Here is a 24,384-nt window from a genome sequence, read left to right on the forward strand (position 1 = left end):
TATAGATGGGATGGTCAAATGGGCAGATAAGTGGCAGATGGAATTTAACCCTGAAAAGTGTGAGGTGATACACTTTGGAAGGAGTAATTTGACAAGGAAGTATTCAATGAACGGCATGACACTAGGAAGTTCTGAGGAACAAAGGGACCTTGGTGTGTTGTCCATAGATCTCTGAAGGTGGAGGGGCATGCTAGTGATGAAAAAGACATATGGGATACTTGCCTTTATCAATCGAGGCATAGATTACAAAAGTGGAAGATCATGTTGTAGCTATATAGAACCTTGGTGAGGCCACAGCTGGAGTACTGTGTGCAGTTCTGGTCGCCACATTATAGGAAGGATATGATTGCACTGGAGGGAGTGCAGAGGAGATTCACCAGGATGTTGCCTGGGATGAAACATTAATTTATGAAGAGAGGTTGGATAGACTTGGGTTGTTTTCGTTGGAGCAGAGAAGACTGAAGGGGGCGACCTGATCGAGATGTACAAGATTATGAGGGGCATGGACAGGGTGGATAGGAAGCAGCTGTTCCCCTTAGTTGAAGGGTCAGTCACAAGGGGGCATAAGTTCAAGGTGAGGGGCAGGAGGTTTAGGGGGATGTGAGGAAAAACATTTTTACCCAGAGGGTAAAACTGTTTGGGAGGGTGATGGAGGCCTCACATCCTTTAAAAAGTACCTGGATGAGCACTTGGCACGTCATAACATTCAAGGCTATGGGCCAAGTGCTGGTAAATGAGATTAGGTAAGTAGGTCAAGTGTTTCTCACATGTCGGTGCAGACTCATGGGCCAAAGGGCCTCTTCTGCACTGTGATTCTGTGATTCTTGTAGCGACAGTATTTATATGGCTAGTCCAGTTCAGTTTCTGGTCAATGGTAAACCCCAGGATGTTGATAGTGGGGGATTCAGTGATAGTAATGCCATTGAATGTCAAGGGGCGATGGTTGGATTCCCTCTTGTTGAAGATTTTCTTTGCTTGACACTTGTGTGATGCGAATGTTACTTGCCACTTGTCAGCCCAAACCTGGATATTGCCCAGGACCTGCTGCTTTTGGATATGGACTGCTTCAGTATCTGAGGAGTCGTGAATGGTGCTGAACATTGTGCAATCATCAGCGAATATCCCCACTTCTGACAAGATTATGAGGGGCATGAATAGGGTGGATAGGAAGCAGCTGTTCCCCTTAGTCATTGGAAGGTCATTGATGAAGCAGCTGAAGATGGTTGGGCTGTACCCTGAGGACCTCCTGCAGTGATGTCCTGGAGCTGAGATGACTGACCTCCATAAACCACAACCATCTTTCTTTGTGCTAGGTATGACTCCAACCAGTGGAGAGATACCCCAACCCCCCCACCCACCCCTGATTCCTATTGACTCATTTTCGGGATCCTTGGTGCCACACTCTGTCAAATGCTGCCTTGATGTCAAGGGCAGTCACTCTCACCTCATCCCGGGAGTTCATCTCTTTTGTTCATGTTTGAACCAAGGCTGTAATGAGGTAAAGAGTTGAGTGGCCCTGGCAAAACCCTAACTGGGCATCAGTGAACAGGTTATTGCTAAGCAAGTGCCACTTGATAGTACTATTGATGACCCTTTCCATTACTTTACTGATGGTGGAGAGTAGACTGATGGGGTGGTTATTGCCGGGTTGGATTTGCCTTTTTTGTGTACAGGGCATACCTGGGCAATTTTCCACATAGCCGGGTAGATGCCAGTGTTGTAGCTGTACTGGAACAGCTTGGCTAGGGGCATAGCAAGTCTTGGAGCACAAGTCTTCAGCACTATTGCCGGAATATTGTCAAGGCCCATAACCTTTGCAGTATCCGGTGTCTTCAGCCGTTTCTTGGTATCACGTGGAGCGAATTGAATTGGCTGAAGACTGGCATGTGATGCTGGGGACCTCTGTAAGTGGCTGAGATGGATTGTCCACTCAGCACTTCTGGCTGAATATTGTAGTAAATGCTTTATCTTTTGCACTGATGTGCTGGGCTCCTCCAGCATTGAGGATGGGGATATTTGTGGAGCCTCCTCCTCCAGTGAGTTGTTTAATTGTCCACCACCATTCACGATGGGATGTGGCAGGACTGCAGAGTTTAGATCTGATCCGTTGGTTGTGGTATCACTTAGCTATGCCTATCACTTGCTGCTTATGGTGTTTGTCATGCAAGTAGTCCCTGTGTTACCGTTGCACCAGGTTGACACCTCATTTTTAGGTATGCCTGGTGCTGCTCCTGGCATGCCCTCCTGCACTCTTCACTGAACCAGGGTTGATCCTCTAGCTTGATGGTAATGGTAGAGTGGGGGATATGCCAGGCCACGAGGTTTCAGATTGTGTTCAAGTACAATTCTGCTGCTGTTGATGGCCATGGATGCCCGGTCTTGAGTTGCTAGATCTGTTTGACATCTATCCCATTTAGCACTTTAGCACAGTGGTGGTGCCATGCAATGATGGTATACTTAATGTGAAGCCGGGACTTTGCCTCCACAACAACTGTGGAGTGGTCACTCCTACCGATACTGTCATCGACAGGTGCATCTGCAGCAGGTAGGTTGGTAAGGATGAGGCCAAGTATATTTTTCCTTCTTAATGACTCCCTCACCAGCTGCAGCAGACCCAGTCTAGCAGCTATGTCCTTTCAGACTCGGCCAGCTTGGTCAGCATTAGTGCTACTGAGCCACTTTTGGTGATGGACATTGAAGTCACCTGCCAAGAGTACATACTGAACCCTTGCCACCCTCAGTTCTTCCTCCAGCTTCATCAGTTGAGGGAGGGCGGTACGTGGTAATCAACAGGAGGTTTCCTTGCCCATGTTTGACCTGATGCCATGAGACTTAATTGGGTCAGGAGTCGATGTTGAGGACTCCCAGGGCAACTCCCTCCCAACTGTATACCACTGTGCCACCACCTCTACTGGGTCTGCCCTGCCAGTGGGACAAGACATACTCAGGGATGGTGATGGTGGTGCCTGGGACATTATTATCTGTGAGGCATGATTCTGTGAGGATGACTATATCAAGCTGTTGACTAGTCTGTAAGACAGTTCTCCCACTTTTGGTATTGGCCTCCAGATGCTCGTAAGGGGATTTTGCAGCGTCGACAGGGCTGAGATTGCTGTTATTGTTTCCAGTGCCTAGGTCGATGCCGGGTGGTCTGTCTGGTTTCATTTTTTGTGACTTTGTAGCGGTTTGTTACAACTGAGTGGCTTGCTAGGCCAATTCAGAGGGTATTTAAGAGTCAACCACATTGCTGGGTCTGACAGATTTCCTTTCCTAAAGGACATAAATGAACCAGATGGGTTTTTACAACAATCGACAATGGTTTCATGGTCATCATTATACCCGCTTTCGGGGTAATAGTTGAATTATTGCATCTTAAAACTAAAAAACATATTGCTTCAGAGGACAATTTTTTTGATGTTTTTCAAGTTCAATTAACAAATATCTATTATCATATTTGATAGATCTAAACCTTGTTCTTCATTGATAATCAGGTCCTATCTCCTTTACAGCGCAAATGGAATTCCCATGAGTTTTTCTGTTGTTCAAGCAGCCTTCAAGAAACTCGGTTGCTCCTTTTGTGGCATTTGACTCTCATTTCTCTATAAAGCTAATTTCCAGGGAAGCTCCAACACCTTATTTACATTCCTGGACAGTATACAAGGCTAGACCCCCAAGAAGCGACTCCACACTCCAACATCTTTCTTTTGGACTATTTTACAACTACTGTGCTTTGCTTATTCTTCCTCTTGCTCCTAAACTTCAAATAGAGTTTACACACCCTTCCTTCTCTCTGTAGCCAAATTAAAACTCAATTACATTCTCCTACCTATTTACTTTGCACATAGGACCTCAAATGTGAAACTCCTTAATTTTCTCATTCTTCAATCTTCAAGATTTTTAAGCTAAGGTTATTAGCATCACCTAATTGCTATCCTATTGCCTTATCTATTCTTTTTTACTTTGGTGCCAGGCCTTGGTCCTTCATTTAGGTTTCTCAAAAATATTTCACAGCAAACCTGTTTCATTGTAAACTGGTGTCACAACAGATTCCACTCCCTCATTTCCTTGCAGCTGGGGATGGTAAAAGCTTAGGAGCAAGTCACGTATTCTCTCTTGACTGAGCAACATCACTGAAAAGCTTGACTCGATTCTGATATTTAGCTGCTGTATTTTATGTCAAGTATTAGTTCAGTATTCAGTGACTATTTTATTAGTGGCTGATACTTTAAATTTACTCCACTATTAAATGTATTTTAGTTCAAATCTTTTGCTTTTTTTAGCTTTAGGTTGCTAACTAGGAGCACGCGAGGACTTGCCATTTGACTCATTGACTACAAGGACAAAAAGACTTGGAGAAATGGATGTTCATATCTGCATACTTTGCAACAGGAGTCATGGGCAGTAATCAAGAACAGGAATTTGGCTATTCCCATCCCCACGTCACTGTGGCCATTGACGCATTCAATTTAACTTTTAACTAGGGCTTTTCCCCAGACTTTGCAGTTCATTACCCCACCTGGATGTTACATAGCCACTTGGCCATGATGCTTAATGCCACAAAGAATCTCGAAATCTGTTCTAGTCTAATATAATCAGATAATATTCAACAGAGTGGTACGATGAACTTTGTTTTATGATGAAGGAAAACCAGTCAGACAGATATTTGGGAATGAATCATAAATACATTACTTCATGGGTATAATTATAATATGGGAAGAATAAAAGTTACAATAAGAAAATTGGTTGATATATAATTCTGAAATAGTTTGAAATATCCACATGGATAAATTAAAGCAAAGTTTTTTAAAAAATGAATAAACTATATTCTACCACCCTAATCAAGTTTTAGGTTACCATTAGTAAGTGTTCATTTTGTCATTAGCCTCTTTTCCAGGATTCCCATTATTATCATAGGAAAGAGAATTAGATACAAACAATATAGTATGCTGTACAAGTCTCTTCAGGGGGCAATTTGAGTGACTTTTTGCTTTAAAAAAGATGCGAGAAAAAGATTGGAGCATTGGAAGCTTGGGATTTTATTTCAATTCACCAAGGTCCAAAGCAGTTGATGTTAGAGCACCAGTGCCCACACATGGAAATATCCCCACAGTTAATACCATCATCTGCTGTCATTTGTGGACAGTATTAAATAGTCTTAATAAATGATTAAAAGAGTATTTAGACATTTAAATGATGGATATAAGTATTAATGTAGACATACAAGTAAAAATACAAATATTTTTAAAGTAGTGCCTGAAGTCAACTCTCTCCATCTTAGATCAAATAGCTCACCTTCTAATTATTGCATTCCTTTTAAAACAATTTATCATCTTAGAATTAAGTTGGAATATCAGATCACATTTATCCTAAAAGGTGTTGCTTTCTTTTGTCCCTTTCTCTCATGAACTTGTCCAGCTTCTTTTTATAATAGGTTAGTCAGATTCAATTAGGACCAGGGCAGATCTGTCAAAAGTTGATACAGATGGTTGATGGAAGCGAACAAGAAACAAACTCTTATTCATATCAACTTTGAAGAAAACACAGGTAAGGTCATTAGCACATTCCAAACAGCTTTGCATCAGTAATGTTAGATTGGTGTTCAATCAGGTGCTAGCAGATGGCTCAGTTAAATAATTTGCATTTAATATAGTATCTTTAATGTAGTAAAACATTCCAAAGTGCTTCATATGTGCATTAACAAAAACATTTGATGAGGTAGACAATATTAAGAAAGATGACCAAAAGCTGTAAGATGTAAGTTTTAAGGAGTGCCGTAGAGGAGAGAGAGGTATGGCAGCAGAGATGTTTAAGATGGGAATTTTAGAGTTTACAGCCTCAAGCAAATGAAAGGACAGCCACCAATGATGCAGTGATTAAAATCAGGGACGTGCACAAGGCCAGAATTGGAAAAGCAAAGATATCTTGGAGGCCTTTGGGGCTGCAGGAGATTACAGGCATAGGGAGGTCTGAGGCTCTGGGAGGTATTTGAATAAGAATAATTTTAAAATTGAGACATTATCAGACCAGGAGTCAATACAAGTCAACAAGCAGAAGTCGTGTGTGAATAGGCCTTGATAAGTATACAGGCAGCAGTGTTTTGGACAATGTAGTTGTATAGCACCAAGTCAGGCTGGCAGAGAAAAGGGATGAAAGAGAGGTTTATTGTTTGAGGTGGCAGGCTTAATTGACAGCTTGACAAGCCAATTCTTGAATAAGAGTTGATTAAGAAATCACAGAAACCAAAGACCATTCAGCCCATCGAGCATGTACCACCATTCAATGAGATCATCAATTCCCCTGGCTCCATTTTCCTCAACATACTCGATTAACAAAAAATACAATCTGATTTAAAATTAATTGAGCTAGTATCAACTGCATTTTCTGAGAGTTCCACACCTCGATCATCCTTTATGTGAAGAAGTGTTCCCTAATTTCTCTCCTGAATGGCTTGACTGTGATTTTAAGGTTATATTCTTATTTTAGACCCTCCCACCAATTCAACTACATATTATCCCTACTCTTGTCTTTTACTGCCTAACAAAACCCTGAACCAGATCAATTTGCCTTCAATTCCATGACCTTTAATTTTAGCTAAGTCTCTTACAGGGAACAGGGAATGTCTTCTGGAAATCCATATAAATTACATCAGGAGTCTAATTTTTGGCTTCCTCTCCCTGGAAAAGGTTTGAGCCTAAAACAGAGATAGTCGAGCCTCACCTTTCAGAGATAATGCCATTTGTTGGAGCAATGTCAACTGGCAGAATAAGGCATTTATCGAAGGACAATGTTCATTATGTTGATGTTACAAGAATGATAGAAATTGTGAAAACACCATTGTTTACATTCCACGTTAAGAACAAATCAGTTTATTGGTTTATAACTAGCCCAGTTACCTGGTATTCACTACACATTCACTTATCTTTCCTGCAACCCATGACGCCTATCACTCGTCCTATCCAGCTTGCTGATTTTCCCGCTTGCCGCCTCCGGAACTCTCGCAGTGAGTGACGAAAAGGCAACGATCAGCAGAGGGGTGGGGTGGGGAAGATTGTTGGTAAGAAGGAGTTAAGTAGAAATAAGTTACTGAGAGTTGTTGTTATTAAACAGATTAGTAACTGTGCATTTGGCATCATGTGCAGTTACTAATTTGTTCATATTCTATAATCAGCGTTTTATGAAGAAATGAATTGCAATGCATCCATCAGTATTTTTAAAATTCTACCTGGGATCTGATTAAAACTTTCCAATGTCCTAATTGGCCCTTGCTATTTTTCTAGTGAATACTACTGCCCCAGGGCGCAATTTCACCTTCTGAAAGATGGGAGCATTTGCAACATCACTGTATCCGATACATGAGATTTCATCAATACAACTGTTTAACTAGATCATGGTCCAAATCTTCCAAATAGTGTCAGAACGACTGTGTCAGAAACCTACACACTTACCTGTTTACATTTAAAAGGGCCCGACTTCCGACGTAGCATCCTGGAGTACTCACTCAGTGCAGGAATCCACGTGAGATGTGCAGAGATCAGCACAAGACAAACCCCCCTTGGGTGGGGGGGTTAAGGTGGTTAGTCAGGTTGGGGCAGGGGTAGCATTCGGGGTTAGAGTCAGTTTGTGGTGCATTTGGGGTGTTGGTCAAGCAGGGTCGTGGGACGATAGTCAGGGTGGGTAGTCAGGTAGGGTTGAGGGGGAAGGGGTGGAGGGATGATGATTGGGAAGTTAGTTGTTACCTGAAAAACTTAGAGAAAAACAAGTGCAAGTACCGTGGATCTCTCCCAAGTCTTCAACTCAAGCTCAGAGTTGGAGATATTTGTAGGGAGTCCCGGGGAGCAGGGGAATTATCCATCCCAGGCAATTCCCATGGAAGTCTAGGGATCAAGACTTCCACGGGGTCCTGATGTGAACCTTTCGTCGTACACCTGGTCTCCGACAATGCGGAGACGGTAAGATTTGGCGAAATATGCAGTAAAGGTTCTCTCCAGATTGTGAGGTACAAAGGATCTACTTATGGGAGTTACCATTGATGCTGAATATAAGAACCTATCAAATAGATCCTAAATTTGTAAAAATCTGACTCTTTCCTATAGCTTAAAGTCTCAATTTTTCATTCCACTTTTGATGTACAAACTTTAAAACTGCATAGACTTCTTATATCTTTGTAACTTTGGTGCTGTCTGCACTATAGATTTTTTGCCTTCACTAAACATTTGGAATGAGACAGATCTATCTTTCAATGCACATCAGCAATGAATACAAATAATTCAGTAGTATCTAATTAAGATACATTAAGTATATGGGCCATCCAATAGTATTAGGATCAAAAACACACGGCGAGCATCTTGACAATTAGTTCTCTAATTTTCAGTGTGAAATGTTTGCTGGAACCATCCATTGTATTATTGCACTATTAATTAACTGTGCTGGTCAGTTTCCTTAGTCCTTCTTTAAAAAGAGAAATGCTTAAAAAATGAACAGATACGCATAACACATTAATTTTTTTTAATTGACTCCTTTTACAATAAGCAGGTTTTCACTTCAAAATCATCATGAGCTGTCCCCAGATCTACGTAAAGAAAGAAAATTCTTTCAAATAAAATGGTAAATTCATTTATTTTTTTTCTAATAAAGTATGTCAAATCAGTAGGTCTTTCTTTTTTGTTCTCTGGTAGATGTCAATTTTAATAGTTGAACATCCCGAAACAGAACAAACAAGAATTAGTGTGTTACTGTTAAAAAAACATCCAGAAATAAACAAGGCAACTTTATTAGACTCATCAGTAAATGTAGTGCGGTTATATTGTGGATCAGCTCAAAATAAAACCTACATAAAACTAAGTTTAAACCACAAAAAAGCACAAACATGAACAACAAACATCACAATACATATTAAGTGTTAAGATATTTAACAGCCTGAAATAGATCTTAAGTACTTTTCAGACAACTAGGAAACATTGCTGCTGATTATTCTTATCTGACAAAATGATGCTTCTTTTTGTACGAAGCCCATCTGCACACAGGGCAGCAGTGTCGTCCTCCAACCAACCAGACCACAATGCATTGCTGATGGAACACATGACCACAGGGTAGCCCCATTATTAAGCAGCCATTTCTGAAATTTTCCAGGCACACCACACATTCTGAGCAACGCAGCATGTTATTGGGCCAGGTAGACCAATCTGGCTCATCATCTTCAGTGACACTTGTGGTTCCATGTAATCTTGGTGTGCTTTGAGAAATATTGCCAGAGTTTTTCTCACTGGCATTGGTTTCTTCATTAGTTTGCCCCTTTCCTTCAGTAGGCAACAGGCACGCACTTGCCTCTTCATTATCACTTATCCCTGATTTATTACACATTACGTCATGGCTTTCACTTTCAGAATCACTATCAGTCTCATGGCAACTTTCACTTATTTCATCTTCAGAATGCCCTGCAACACATTTAAATCGCCATGTTGGTAAGTTCTTTATGTAATCTGTTGGTATCAATGGGTGCAGCCACAGATCTGGGAATGCAAGCCTCTCCAGCAACAAATCAGGATCTTCCTCCCAATCCAAAGTGTGAGGGTAATGCTGAAATGAAGCAATTGGATGGAACAGGTAGCTTGTATACCAATCCCACAAACTTGATAGCCACTCAAGATTATTAACATTTACTTCATCATCATTATTATTACGTCTCCGTTTTTTTTCAAAGTAATCTATTAGCAAACCATGACCCAGGTATGTGCTGAGAAATAGAGCTGGATGGGACGAGTAGAAAGTCCAGTCAGCCCGCACCCAAGAAGCCAAAGTGGTTGTATTGGCATACCTCAAAAATTTTAAACTATATTCATAAAAACTTTCCAAATATGGTAACTGAAGAAATCCAATTATAGGTAGCCAGGACATTATTAATAAGGAGTTATAAGTTCCTAATGTGCTTATAAGCACCACAAATCGTTTTATTGTAGCACCTTGTGTTATAAATAAGTCCATCCATGCCATTAAGTTAACCAAAACTAAACTTAAGACAAAGAGATCATTTACTTCAGGCTGCAATGATCGAAGGAATACGTCCATTGCATGATGTGATATAAATTCCCCAGTAGTGTTCCCATATTTATAGATTCCTTCAGGAGTTTTCACTATATATGCTGGGAACTGGTGTACACCAATCTCCTTCATCTGACTATCATTGTTCCAGTTCTGAACATCAACAAAAATGAATTCCACACGGCCTGTAAATTTTACACTGAGAACAGAATAGAATGCAGGTGGTTGGTCCAGGTTTGCAAACAAGTACATCTTTACAAGATAGCGGTCACTTTTGTTCCATTCTTCCATTAACTGGTCAGTGCTTCGGATAGTTTTGATCCGAGATGCCACATGAGCATTTATCCATTTAAAAATATGCTCAACTTCAATCCTGCGGCCACTGTACTCCTTAAGCATCACTTTCCCTTTTGAAGTGTTAGTCTGTGGAATGGACATTATGAGTGTGGATTTCAACCATCCTCTTTTGCTACAGTATCTATAGAAAAATGCAGAGAGAAAGTGAATCAATTTTATAATTATTTGCACATCTTACAGAGAAATAGCAACTGCTAAATTATTTGTAAATACAGCTCAAATTTAGGAATGATAACTGCATCTATGTAGCTGCTTGAACAGTGAAAATATCACACGGGTGACATTGAGCATTAGAAGAGTTAGGGAAAGTTATCAAAGGCATGACTTAAAATCGAGGGATTTGAGATGGCACTGGGTGATGCATGAGGTAGTTAGATGGAAAGCTGTACACTGGGGAACAGCCAAGTCAACATAAAACTGGATGCAGCAGGAATCATAGGTGAAGACAGGATGCAGGTAAATTTTGAACAAGCTGGAGTTTATAGATGGTGAAAAATGTTAGGTCAGCAATGGGGACATTGAAGAAATTGAGTCTAGACATTCAGAAAAGTGTGGGAATAGATTTAACAGTAGGAGTGAGGTAGGGGCAGAGGTAAGCAGCCTTGGTGCAGATAGGATCTGGGGATTCAAATTCTGCTCTGGGTCAAACAGGATGGCAAGGTTTCCTGCATCTGGCTCAGCACGAGCAAATGGAACAGAAGGATATGGAATCTGTGGCAAGGTACAGAATTTAGGCAAAGGTTGAAAATGGCAGCTTGCCTTTCCAATGTTCAATTGAATGAAATATTGATACATTCATCATGGGCAATCTGACAGCAGAAGTTATCGTGAGCTTGAAGGAGGTAGTGAAGAGCAAGACTAACAGCAGAATAATTCCTTGGGGTAGGGTCATTTTTGGCAAAGCCAGCATTTATTGCTCATTGCCAGTTGCGCATGAGAAGATAGTCCTGATGGAACTTTTTTCTTGAACTGCTGCAGTCCCTCTCTAATGCCCTTAGGGAGTTCCAGAAATTCGACCCAGCAATGATGAAGGAATGGCAATAGTCAAAACAGTATGTGACCTAGGGGCATACCTTGAATCTTGGATTAGTAAGAGCGGGGGGGGGGGGGCCATGGAGACATTCCTGGGGTCTCTGGAGTTGATGTTTGAAAGGCAGAAAAGGAAACTACTGCTGGAGATATGCAAGCTGTATGCAGCTGGAAAGGATTAGGATCACGAGGGCTGCCCCACAGAGTTGGGCAATAGAGGAGAAGCAGCGGAAGAAGTGTCTTGGTTGACCATATCAAAAACTGCAGAGATGGGGGAGGGGAGGGGGTCACATTATGGTCACAGTCATACAGGATGTCATTTGAGCTTTTGTATGGTCACTTATGGTCATAGACCTGGTTCACCCTCGACAATGAAGTTAGTTAAACTGAAAAAGAGGCATAAATAGATGTGACGTTCTTGCTTTGGTTTCCATGGAACTGGAACCGGCCTCCACAGTATTGAAAGAAATCCTTCATTGTAAATTTAAAGTGCACATTTCATATTAGATGACTCATGATTTAGAAATGTTAATATCCAATGCTCACACTCAGTGTTGCTACAGATCAAGAGCCAAGCGCTCAGCAAAGAGCTGCTAAAACTATCACATGAAAATAATCTTTTGGAAGGAACCGTTAAATATATTGGCAACCTGCAGTTGTTTCCATGTCAATTACATTTTTAAAAAAATTATTCTGTAATTCTGTACAATAGCTGTAAAACACACTATAAACCATCCACATCAGTGAGTAGGAAACATAAATAACCAAAGTCAATTAACACCCCATTTATTTTACAGATTGCAGACAACTCCGAAGTTAAATAAACAATGTTATGGTCAGAGAAGATTTCACCTGGGGTGCCTCAGTATTGCTGATACTGAGGGATAAAATACAAGTACTACCTCCAGTGGTGCAAGGGTCATTTCCACCATTTAAGTCACAATAGAGCTGGCCTCTCAGAGTTCTTACACATACCAGTAAGGTGCTTATAGTATTCCCAGCCTCTGTGAGCCTTTCCCTTCCTCACTATAAAAGAATGCCTTAGTCATTGTGCAAATATGACTGCAGTAATTCAAATGCAAAATCATCTGCTGTTACCAAATCTTTCACGAAAAGTGGCCAGATTCAGTGTAGGAAAACTGGATTTTTGTTACAAATGGACACAGTTCTGTAACATAACTGCTGTTAATAGGCAGAACACAAACAGGTGCTAAAGGGTTTGTATGGTGAACAGACTATATAAAACTTACCTGGGGTCATTGGAACAATTGAAAGCTCCTGTACGTATACCAAACTGGGATACTTTCTTCACCATTTTGTGCCATTGATCCTTGCACAATAAAGGATCTTTATCTTTAGCCACAACCTGTGAAATAACTTTAAAGGTTATAATAAAACAAGTAGTATTGCTATATTCCAGAACTGCAACCCAGACTGTAAATGCCATTTACAAATTCAGAAATTACATGGCATATCATTACTCAGTGACAGAATATGTATTCACAGGTTTATGATCCACAATGACACTTCCTCTCATGCTGATTTTGGAAAGGCAGAGAACAATGGGGTGGCAGGGAGTGCCGAAAAAGAAAATTTCATTTCAAATCTGGTAAAAGTAATGCATTTCTTACTAATGTTCAAAGTGAATGAACTGCTTGAGAACGTGGTGGAGGCAGGGTGAATTGAGGCTTTCAAAAGAGAATTGAATCATTGTCTGAAAAGGAAAAAAATTGCGGGGCTACAAAGAAAAGGCAAGGGAGTGGCATTAGATGAATGGCTCCTTCAGAGGGCCAGTAGAGACATGACAAGCCCGAATAGCCTCCTTCTGTGCTGTTTGAAACTATTCCTTAGTTTGCCTACTTCTTTGAAGTGACTGCTATTCTTCCCTGAAAACATTAAAGGAAATGCAAAACATGCTGCCTGTGACAGATATCACAAAATTCCTATGTGAAAGGACTGCTCTATTTGTTTCCTATCAAAAAAGTAAACATGCAGATTGCAACATGAATGGAGACTATAGTTTGTCTAAATTCAGGCTTTTTACCTTATATAAATCAATCATTTACATTAAATCACTTCTGGAAAAAAATTACACTGATGAAATCTACTCCAACTGCATTAAGAATTTAAAAAATGAAAAGTTACATACCGTTAAGGAACAACTTTTGAATACTGTAGCAGCCAAATTACTGTTACCTTGTTTTGTCCACTCCCTCCCCCAGAGCACAAGTGTAACTGAGGTCCAGGCGTGGAAAGGTCCACATTTACCAATCTAAACAAAACTAGCAAGCAGCTTCAAAAAAAGATGAACACAATCTCCAAAAAAACTGACAACTCAAGAATGGCCCTGACCACACACCCAATGTGAAAAGTAGTTTATATAGGCTTTGTAATCGGAGCTCAATATACCCTTCAATGGATGGGGCTAAAACACAAGTACACCAAGCAAATGGAAAAATGCAAATAACAAGGGTGAAATTGATGATGCATTTCTAGATGTGTATTCTGGTTAAATTCACATTTTTAGCAGATCAGTCATGACTCCTAAATTCAGCTCAACAGTCACATTCACCCACATTCAAGACTCTGATCTGCATAATCAATTTAAAGATACTGCCATGCATCAAAGTTCATTACGGCACTGCCCCTCCCTTCTCCTCAGTTAATTCTGGCACTTTACTTTTTGCTCAAAGGGGCCTGGGGTTATTAAAATACTGGTTTGGCCTCAAGTGGAGCACCGTGTTCAACTCTGGCGCCACACTTTAGGATGTAAAGACAATGGAGAGGGCGCAGAAAGGAATTAAAAGAATGGTTCCAGAAATGAGCGACTTCACATGCAGATAGATTGGCAAAGTTGGCGCTGTTCCTTTTAGAGAAGAGGTTGAGGGGAGATTTGATGAAGGTGTTCAAAATCATGAGGGGTCTGGAGAGAGTAAATAGGGAGAAACTGTTCCCACTGGGGGAAGGGTTCAGAGCAAGGAGATACCGATTTAAGGTGACTGGCAAAAGAGCCAGATGTGATAGGAGGGAAACGTTTTTATACAGCAAACATTTAGGTTCTGGAATGCACTGCCTGACAGTGCAGTAGAACCAGATTCAATCATATTTTCAAAAGGGATTTGGATATTTATCTGAAGAGAGAACGTTTGTAGAGCTACAGGCAAGGGAGTGGGACAAGCTGTGTAGTTCTTTTAGAAAGCTGGCACAGACACGACGGGCCTAATACTCTCCTTCTGTGCTTCACCATTCTATGGTTCTATAATTTACTTGTGTAGGATGATAAAGCTCAAAGATAACTAGATCCTTAAGTTATTAATCAATATGTGACGGTGACATTACATACTTCAAATCAAAAAATCTGTCATATACTGTTTTAAAATTTGGGCACGAGATGTGAGCGTCGCTGGCTAGGCCAGCATTTGTTGTGCATCTCTAATTGTCCTTGAGAAAGTGGTGGTGAACCACCTCCTTGAACCACAGAACTTCATGGAACACAACGCTATTAGAGAGGGAGCTCCAGGATATTGTCCAGTTGATTACGAAGGAATGGCAATATAGTTTCAGGTCAGGATTGATGGGGAACTTGCAGGTGGTGGTGCTTCCACAGTCTGGTTACCTTGTTCTAGCTGGTAGAGGTTGTAGGTTTGGAAGATGCTGTCAAAGGAGGTTCAGCGAGTTACTGCGGTGCGTCTTGTAGATGGTACACACTGCTGCCATGGTGCGCCAGCAGTCAAGGGAATGATTGTTTAAACTGGCGATGGGCTGCTGATCAAGCTTTGCCCTGAATGGTATCAAGCTTCATGACTTGTTGGGAGCTGCATTAAGCAGGCAGTGGGGTACTGCATCACATTCTTGACTTGGGCCTTCTAGATGGTGAATAGATTTTGGGGAATCAGGTGGTAAGTTACTTGCCACATAATTCACAGCACCTGACCTGCTCTGTAGCCAGTGTTTATACAGCTGATCCAGATAATTTTTTGAATGGTAAACCCTAGGATGTTAATGGTGGGGGAATTGCCATTGAGCATGAAAGAAAATGGTTAGATTTTCTCCTGTAGGACTTGGCCATTGCCTGGCCCCTAGGTGCTGCAAATGCTGCTTGCCACTTATCAACCTAAGCCTCAATATTGTCTGGATCTTGCTGCATGTCAGCATTGGCTGCTTCAGTATCAGTGGAGCCGTGAATGTTACTGAACATTGTGCAATCATCAATGAGCATTCCTTCTTCTGATCTTATGATGGAGGGAAGGTCATTGATGAAACAACTGAAGGTGGTTGAGCCTAGACACTATCCTGAGGAACTCCTGCAGTGATGTCCTTGGGCTGATACTTAGCTTCTTTGGCTCCTTCATTTCTTAAAACAGCAATAGCTACTCCCTGATAAATTTAGTTTCCCCCTCATATTGCCATCAGATTACAAAACAATCATGCATTTTAAACTTTCAGAAGCCCCAAAAAGGCTTTTTGTAAAACAAAAAAGTAATTACTTGGACCAGCCATATCCCATCTTTAGTGTCTTCCACTTGTTCGTAGAAATGCATCTCGCCACTGAAGTTGGTGCTGGAGGTAGATTCCGATGCTTCCTCCTCCCGGAGTGCAGAATAAAGCTCACCCTCCATCAAATCACCTGTGGTGACAAATGCACCGAAAAAGAGGTTCAGAAATACCATAGTGTATTAGAAGGCATAAGACAGTAGAATGATATGCTAAGGATATGGTTCCTTTTTCTGAACATTCAAAATGAACTTCAAAAGACACTTTTTATAGCTAGAAAATACTTTGGGATGTCCCAAGGTCATGAAAGGCCCTATATAAATGCATTTTATTTTTAAAAATTAAACTAAGGGAGGAACCCGGCATTTATTACCTCTACCTACAAGAATCACAGAACCTACAGTACAGGTGTCCATTCAATTTACCATCCCTAGGGAGGCTCTCTGAAATTGCTAACCGTTAATTCAATTTTCCTGCCTTTTTGTATTTGTTTTTCAGACATTTATTCACTTCCCTTTTGTCATGATAATGAAGGAAAAACACCGAATTACGTCCAGAAATATTGGACTTTAAAAATAAGGCCTGAGTTTTTAAAAATGCACACAAGCCATTGCTGGAATGCTGCAGTAACCCTGCCAGTCACCATTTTGCAGGTATCCCGATCTCTCTCCCTCTCTACCAAATTCAATTCTACTGGAACCTTGAAACTGACTAGTTATCTAACGCAGTCAACTCGAATCTGACTATTCATCACAATGGCCACAACGCTCAATCACCCACTCATACTTGAGCTAGGCCAGCATTTATTGCCCATCCCAAATTGCCCTTGTTTGCAGGGCATTTAAGAGTCAACCACATTGCTGTGGATTTGGAGTCACATGTAGGCAAGGAAGGCAGATTTCCTTCCCTAATGGAAAGGAAGGACATTAGTGAACCAGATGGGTTTTTACAACTATCTGCAATGATTTCACGGTCACCATTAAGACGTTTTTTATTCCAGATGTTTATTGAATTCAAATTTAACCACCTGTGATGTGGGATTTGAGCCCGGGTCCCCTGTGTCTCTAGATTACCAGCCAGTGACAATACCACTACGCACCCCCCTCCACTTATTACAAGCTAAATTGTTACTTGTGACATGTATGGTCATGTATGCATGAGTTTTATCTTTTCTGGCCTTTAGTAGTTAATAAATTTACTCTTACATTTAACATGAGAAAGTCTGATCAAATTGGCTCCTTCAAAGCCAGAGTGATTGGAAAAAGGTAACCATGAAAGAGATTTTTTTTTAGATTAAATTTTGTTGCAACCAACAGAAGGGTGTGGGGGTGCTGAATAAAGTCAGGGAGTCAGTTCACCCTTCACCTGGGCTATAATAATTTGGGGGTGTCCCAGCCAGACAGTGACAAATTGAGGGATCTTGTCTGGATCAACAATTTTGGGGAACCTCACTTGGGGATGGGTCATAACACTTTTAAAATATAATTGGAATTAAACCTGTAAGGCATTTCACGTTCTAACAACCACCTACTTGATTTTAAAAAAATCTCCAATCCAAAACGCTTCTTTAACTCTTTGGTGAAAATTTTGTTTTTACTCTCACTGACCTTAAGTATTTTGAAAACATCGATCAGATCTTGTTTGAGTGAAAAGTGCCATAACTTCTGTAGGCTCTTCTCATAACTAAAGCCTGATTGCTTGTTTCATCTTGGTAAATCTCTTCTTTACCCTCTGTATGGTCTTAATGGCTTCCTAAAGTAGGGTGTCCAAAATTAGACAATTTAATTAGCCTAATCAATAATTTGTATAGTTTTATCATCTCTGATTTATAAAACCTAGGCTCTCAAGTTCTTTCTTCCACTTTTGAAGATTTGTGTAGCTGAACCCCTAGGTTTCTTCGTGAAAATTTAATAGCTCCACTCCTCAGCCATTACTTCACATTTATCTGCACTAAATAAACCTAATCTACTAGCAAGGTGGAAAATAAACCTGCGTGTTTATATTGTGCTTTGGATACTTAACAAGAGTATGGAAATTTTGTGTAATATTCTACAATGCCAAGTTCCAATCATATACCCTTGCTACATTTCCAATGCTAAAAGTAGTAAATTATGTATGGTAAATTTATTCCCAGTGTTTGACTAATTCAGTACATATGTACATAGACAAACAATATTTGTATCCGTGTTAAACTGTATCAATGCTAGAATGGCAGTTTGAGAAATTGAATTTAATTTTAAAAATCCAGAAATAAAAAGCTGGCACCAGTAAAAGTGACCATGGAAGCTATCAGATTGTCATACAAACCCTACTGGTTCAGTATTGTTCTTCAGGGGAGGAAATCTCCCATTCTTACCCTGAGTAGTCTATTGGTTCCAGTACAAAACAATGAGGTGGACTTTTAACTGTGCTCTAAATACAGGGTTTTTAAAAAAATCTGGATTTTGCCTCTCCCAGGAGATTACAAGACCACTGGTGGGAAAGAGTAGGAGACAGTGCTTTGTTGGACCATGATTGGGACAACTTCAGTTTTTCCCTGTCCGCCTTTATAATGGAAACTCATCATCCTATAATTAAACCCTCTGATTAGTGGCAGCGCTGTAGTATCTTCACAACAACTGACAAGTTTATATGGGCAGTTCCTGTTTTATAAAGGAAAAAATTGACAGGTAACACAAGTTTGGATTTTACAGCAAAAAAAAAGCAAAGCCATCAGCACCCTCTGTTATTAAAAGAATAAATTGGGCACCAACATTCGGCGACTGCACATGCGCAGTTAAACTAAGAAATCAGGAAGTTGCTTGTGAGCTGCCCTGCTCCTCCTGTAGCTGAGCTACAGAGTACTTCGTCAGAAGGCTTAAGATTCAAACACAGATGGAGGTGAAATTGGGGTACTTAGATGTTAAGATATCCACCAAACAAGCCAGAAAAAGATACAGCTTGTCCATTCAAGTGCAAATGAATTTGTAATAGTGTGATCAGTCTTAATTGCAGGTAAACAACCTCTCCGGCACTGAAAATTATCTTTCATAAATAAGAAAGTTCATTCTCCTTTGGATTTTAATTATTTCATATTTTTTAAAATTTCTTTTATCAACCTCTCAGTCGCATCTGTCTTTCCCTTTATTTTGCTTTCTATACACTATTTTGACCGAGATTTCCTAGTTCAGATGTTACGTTGCAATAAAGATTTTCCCAACCTGACTTATTAAAAAGATAAACAGTTGATTGCCCTATTCACATAGGTCTCAGAGTTTTGGATTTTTAATTGCCACAAATCCCTGTGCTAAGACCCATAGAAAGTTTGCAGGCAAATGCAAGTATGAAGGGAGTTGACTGCAGAATCCAGGTCAGTAAGTTTCTTGCAACATTATTCAGATTTATGGGCATTCAGATGCATGGCTCCATGTGGATTTGCAATTTTCATAACTGAACTATTAGGTAGTATCCGTTTGGAAAGGGGGCAGTGGTGTTGGAGAGAGAAAAACAATTCTTTGCTACTCTTACCCCTGCATGTACCAGCAAAAGAACACTTGTGAGGCCTGACAGCAGGAAGCTTGCAAGGAGAGGACAGGTAAAGGTAAAATTACTGCTATAAACCTGGCTTCAGCCATTTTTGAATATATATATATATTTTTTTTAAATCACAAAAGTTTATTTTCAGAAAAGGAATTCTGTCTTTGTTTTGAACTTTTTGAAAAATTGACATGTTCAAGCTAAAACGTTTCAGGTTCAGAAGCAAATTTATTTTGTAATCAAAGGTTATGTCATGTGAAAAAAAAACCCATGAAAAACACCCAAACATTTTCTGTATTTCTTTACTTAAAAGTGGCCCCATCAGACAGGCATTTCAAAAAAATTATTTCCTTAAAACCCCTACAAGATTTATAATGCTTTGAAACCATAGCCCAGATCTTCTGATCTCCAGATAGTCAGAGACCAGACGTATCCCGGAAGATGCGCTACAGGAATCCTTGGAAGCCCCAATGCAAGGATTCCATGGGAATTACCTGGGAAGTTTGAACTTTCAATGGGAAATTCCACTGCTCCCCAGGACCCTCTGGAAAAAGTCTCCAACTTTGAATTTGAGTCAGAGACTTCGGATGGTTCCGACTCACCTCGATAGTTACCCAGGAAATATTGGTCAGGAAAAAAACCCCGTCTAACTCTGGGTAGCTATACCACTGACACTCCCTAGTGCTGTTAAGAGGGGCATAGCTTGTCTTCCCCCAACAGCTCCACATCAGTTAAGCTCCACATTTCTGGAGAAGCAGGTTTTGAGGTCTCGGCAAGAAATTTGGAAATCTGGCATGGCAGAGAAAATTATGAGTGGAGTGGTATTCCGATAGTGATTACCACTTCTTGGAAGATTCAGGCCCTTACTAAATATAGCTTATTATTGAATTAAAACAGAATTTTTCTTTTAAAAAAATCAGCTGCACAGAGGAGAGCTAAGAATTTGGTGACAGGTAGAAATCAGCAATTCCAACATTTGTGGGTGAAACAAATTACTCTAGGATGGTTATATACACAAAAAGATTTTGTTTCTGTCATTCTAATAGAACTTTCCTTCTTGCCTCGCTGGCTGCCTTTTTTGGCTGAAATCCAGAACTGCTGGAATTTCTTTGCTATGCCTACTAGAACTATGAACGACAACAAACTGTACACATTAATTATCTCCTTCCAAGCTAAACTGCATAGAGACAGTAGGAATAATGGTGAGAGCAATCTGATGTGGCAAAATAAGAACTTTACATGTTACAACATCTTGTCTTCAGTTTGATTTTTTTTCTATAGTGTTAGACAGGTGTTACTAATTATGCCTAGTGACAGACTGGAACAAAATAGTGCAACACATTTCATAAAATAGGTGAGTGAGTGTATGTTAAAACACAATCACAAGTTTCAGGTGATAGTAATACAATGCTGTCAGATAATGTAAAAATCTGCTGGAAAATAATTCTTTGGAATATGGCCAAATCCAAAGAATGAAGTTCACAGTATTTTGTACTTTGCTAATTTTAATTATTTTACTTTGTTTTGAATCAGCTATGATTGCTCCCATTTGACACATTGCGACCTTATTCCTTCAAACGTAACTCATCCAAATGCTGTTCGGCTGTTGCTTTGCTGACATCATAGTGACGATTGCGATTTCAAAAAAATTGTTGCCAGCGAGATGAAAGGGATAATGTTATCTTTAGAAACATTTTCTCTGTAATGCTATCTTTTAGCAAGATACTCAGAATCATGTGTATACTGCAACCCCAAAATAATCTGCCCCAGTCACAAACTTTGCGCTGCAACACTGCAATACTTCTGGTGGTTTCTGAATCGGACATTTCACGATACATCAGAAACCAGAAAGCAGTCACCTTTATAACATTGTCATTTCAACCTTTAGACAAATGACTGAGAGAAAAAAAAATCCGATTTGACAGTGTTTTCAACCACACAAGCCCAGTTTGTTAATGTGAATTCCACCTCCAAAGTAGTCTGTGGGACATAAGCAGTGGAATAAAACAGGTAAATATTGGAGGTGGAAGGGTGAAGAGGGTGCATTAAATAGAAATAAATCGACAGTATATGTCAAAGAGAATGAAGACAGTAAAACCAGGTAAGCATTTGTTTCATTTTAAAATTTTGTCCCCCAAGAAAGAGTTGTTATTACAATAATAAAATGAATTCTGCATTACAACTACTATAATTAAGGGATGTTTCAGTATTAATGCACGCCTAGCCCAGGAACCATTGTGATCTAGAGTTAAAATGGTCACTTTCAGGGGAAGAAAATATTTATCCTTCCTGCTCTTTTCAACAGGCAATAAAAGGAATACGCTATGAAAAGAACTTCAAATTAACTTGAATTAAACATTATTTCTGTCCATAATCATTTGGAATGTTACAATTTCACTGTACTCAGAACAAATATTTCAGAAAATTAAAGTAACAGTTTAGAACACATTAATAGAGGGAAATATTATTTGCAGTTATTTCCATTTATAAGTTATCATACAATTTGAGTTAATTTGGGTTTTAATTTTTTTTTGTAGGCAAACACGGGGTGTGGAATCAAAAAATGATACCTAAGGTGTGGTTTTATCATCAGAAATCTCCCATAGAATTGCAACGTGTGTACACAACACCTGCTGTTGAAATTAAATGAGCTCCCCATAGTCTACACATTAAAGGTAAACAAGGGATAGGTGCAGTACCCATATGCTTTACTGCCAAACAGGTACATCAACTATAGAAAGCCAACTTCAGATAATTTGTACTTGAGCTACCTGATTCAACCTTGGAATTCCAATACATACTTAAGCATTAAATATTTTGAATGTATGTGCACTCGCTCTCATTTTACATGTTCAAATTTATCCTATGATGGGATGTAATTAGACAGGTATGCAAATCTGCCGAGTCCAACACTGCAATTGCAAGAATAGTAGGATTATCCTGTTACTCTCAAATTTCCAGATTTTAAAAAATTACTTTTTACTCCTCTTTTGCCTTTCTTGTCTTCAATCATTCAAACATTTGGCCAGGTGACCTACACAGCAACAGTCATTAAATTAGCATTTAAGTAGAAAGCATGGTTTGCAGCCATCTTTCTGGGCATTTATTCAGCAAAAGGACAAAATATTCTGCTATCTCCTTCCACACGAACAACAAAAAGCACAAATGTATGGACCACCACAGTCTGCCTGTCCATTACACCATAATGAACTTTATAGAGAAAAGATGTTTCCATTAGCTATTTGCACAAGGACTAGGAGGACATGAATTCAAGGTTTTGGACAAGAGATATGGGGGGGGTGGGGTGGGGGTTGGTGGGAGATGTGAGGAAGATTTATTTTAAAAATACAGCAAGCGGTAATGACCTGAAACTCGCTGCCTATGATGGTAGCGGAAGGAGAGACAATCATTGGTTACAAAAAGGAAACTGGATGGGCATGTGAGAGAAATAAACTTGCAGGGCTATGGGACAGAGTGGGGGAATGGGACTGACTACATTGCAGAGATCCTTGTGGACTTGATGAGCCAAATGGCCTCCTTCTCTGCCGTAAAGACTCTATGACTCTAATATCTCAAACTGACAACCTCAATCCAATTGGAAAATGTTAAAAAGGACTTCAACATCTAAAGCACAAAATTTCTTCATAAAGACTAACTTTAAAAATGGGAAAAAAAATCACCTGAAATAAGATTTGGATTTTTGAATTAAGTCAGTATGCCATTAATAGGATAAATTTTCTAAACCACTATCAAAAATGGACACCACCTTTATCTTTGAACTGAGGTCTCTTTTGGGCCCTTAAATAAGCTGGCACATTCATTTCATGCATCAATATTATGGCATGTGCACATTAAACCAGACTTTCTAAAGCTGCCAAGCAGTAAATAATAGTCTGCTGATGCCCGTAAAAAAAAATAAGCAAAAAAAAACTTGGCCAAGTTGTTTCGATACATTTCAATAAACAGAAAATACTGGAAAGACTCAGCAGGTCTGACAGCAGTGAGAAACAGAGTTAACCTTTCAAGTCTTTGATCTTTCATTAGAACCACTGATGAAGGACCATCGACCTGAAACATTAACTCTGTTTCTCCGTCCACAGATGCTATCTGACCTGCTGAATATTTCCAGCATTTTCTGTTCTTATGTCAGGTTTCCAGCGCCAGCAGTATTTTGCTTTTAGATCAAAGGACAAAGAAAAGTACAGCACAGGAACAGGCCCTTCGGCCCTCCAAGCCTGCGCCGATCATATTGCCCATCAATTAAAACATTTTGCACTTCCGGGGTCCGTATCCCTCTATTCCCATCCTATTCATGTATTTGTCAAGCTGCCTCTTAAACACCACTATCATACCTGCTTCCACCACCTCCTCTGGCAGCGAATTCCAGACACTCACTACCCTCTGCGTAAAAAACTTGCCCCGCACATCTCCTTTATAGATTTAAAGTGAGAGGAGAAAACTATGTCCCCTAGTAATTGACTCTTCCACCCTGGGAAAAAGCTTCTATCTACTCTATCCATGCCACTCATAATTTTGTGAACTTCTATCAAGTCGCCCCTCAATCTCCGTTGCTCTAGTGAGAACAATCCGAGTTTCTCCAACCTCTCCTCATAGCTAATAACCTCCAGACCAGGCAGCATCCTGGTAAACCTCCTCTGCACCCTCTCCAACGCCTCCATATCCTTCTGGTAATGTGGTGACCTGAATTGCACACAATATTCCAAGTGTGGCCTAACCAAGGTTCTATATAGTTGCAGCATGACTTCCCAGCTTTTATACTCAATACCCCTGCCAATGAAGGCAAGCATGCCATATGCCTTCCTGACTACCTTATCCACCTGCGTTGCCACTTTCAGTGACCTGTGAACCTGTACACCCAGATCCCTCTGCCCGTCGATGCACTTAAGGGTTCTGTATAATTCCTGCCTGTATTAGACCTTCCAAAATGCA

General features: G+C 40.1%; 1 protein-coding gene across 7 annotated transcripts in view; it reads right to left on the bottom strand.

Moving 5' to 3' along the window:
- Positions 1 to 24,384, bottom strand: part of rnf103 (ring finger protein 103) — a 106,159-nt gene that overhangs the window by 32,285 nt on the left and 49,490 nt on the right. For 4 of the 7 annotated variants that reach the window (XM_041184120.1, XM_041184101.1, XM_041184137.1 and 1 more), the window contains exons 2-4: positions 15,912 to 16,051; positions 12,675 to 12,790; positions 8,491 to 10,516 (exon numbers count right to left, since the gene is read on the bottom strand). In XM_041184120.1, coding sequence (XP_041040054.1) covers positions 8,974 to 10,516; positions 12,675 to 12,790; positions 15,912 to 16,043 — 1,791 coding nt within the window. In that variant the 5' untranslated portion in view covers positions 16,044 to 16,051 and the 3' untranslated portion in view covers positions 8,491 to 8,973. Of the gene's footprint in view, positions 1 to 8,490; positions 10,517 to 12,674; positions 12,791 to 15,911; positions 16,052 to 17,525; positions 17,655 to 24,384 lie in introns of those variants that run through there. The other 3 variants (XM_041184128.1, XM_041184146.1, XM_041184164.1) reach the window with 3 other exon arrangements.

The sequence above is a fragment of the Carcharodon carcharias genome, chromosome 1 (assembly GCF_017639515.1).
Source record: "Carcharodon carcharias isolate sCarCar2 chromosome 1, sCarCar2.pri, whole genome shotgun sequence".
NCBI classification, from domain to species: Eukaryota; Metazoa; Chordata; class Chondrichthyes; order Lamniformes; family Lamnidae; genus Carcharodon; species Carcharodon carcharias.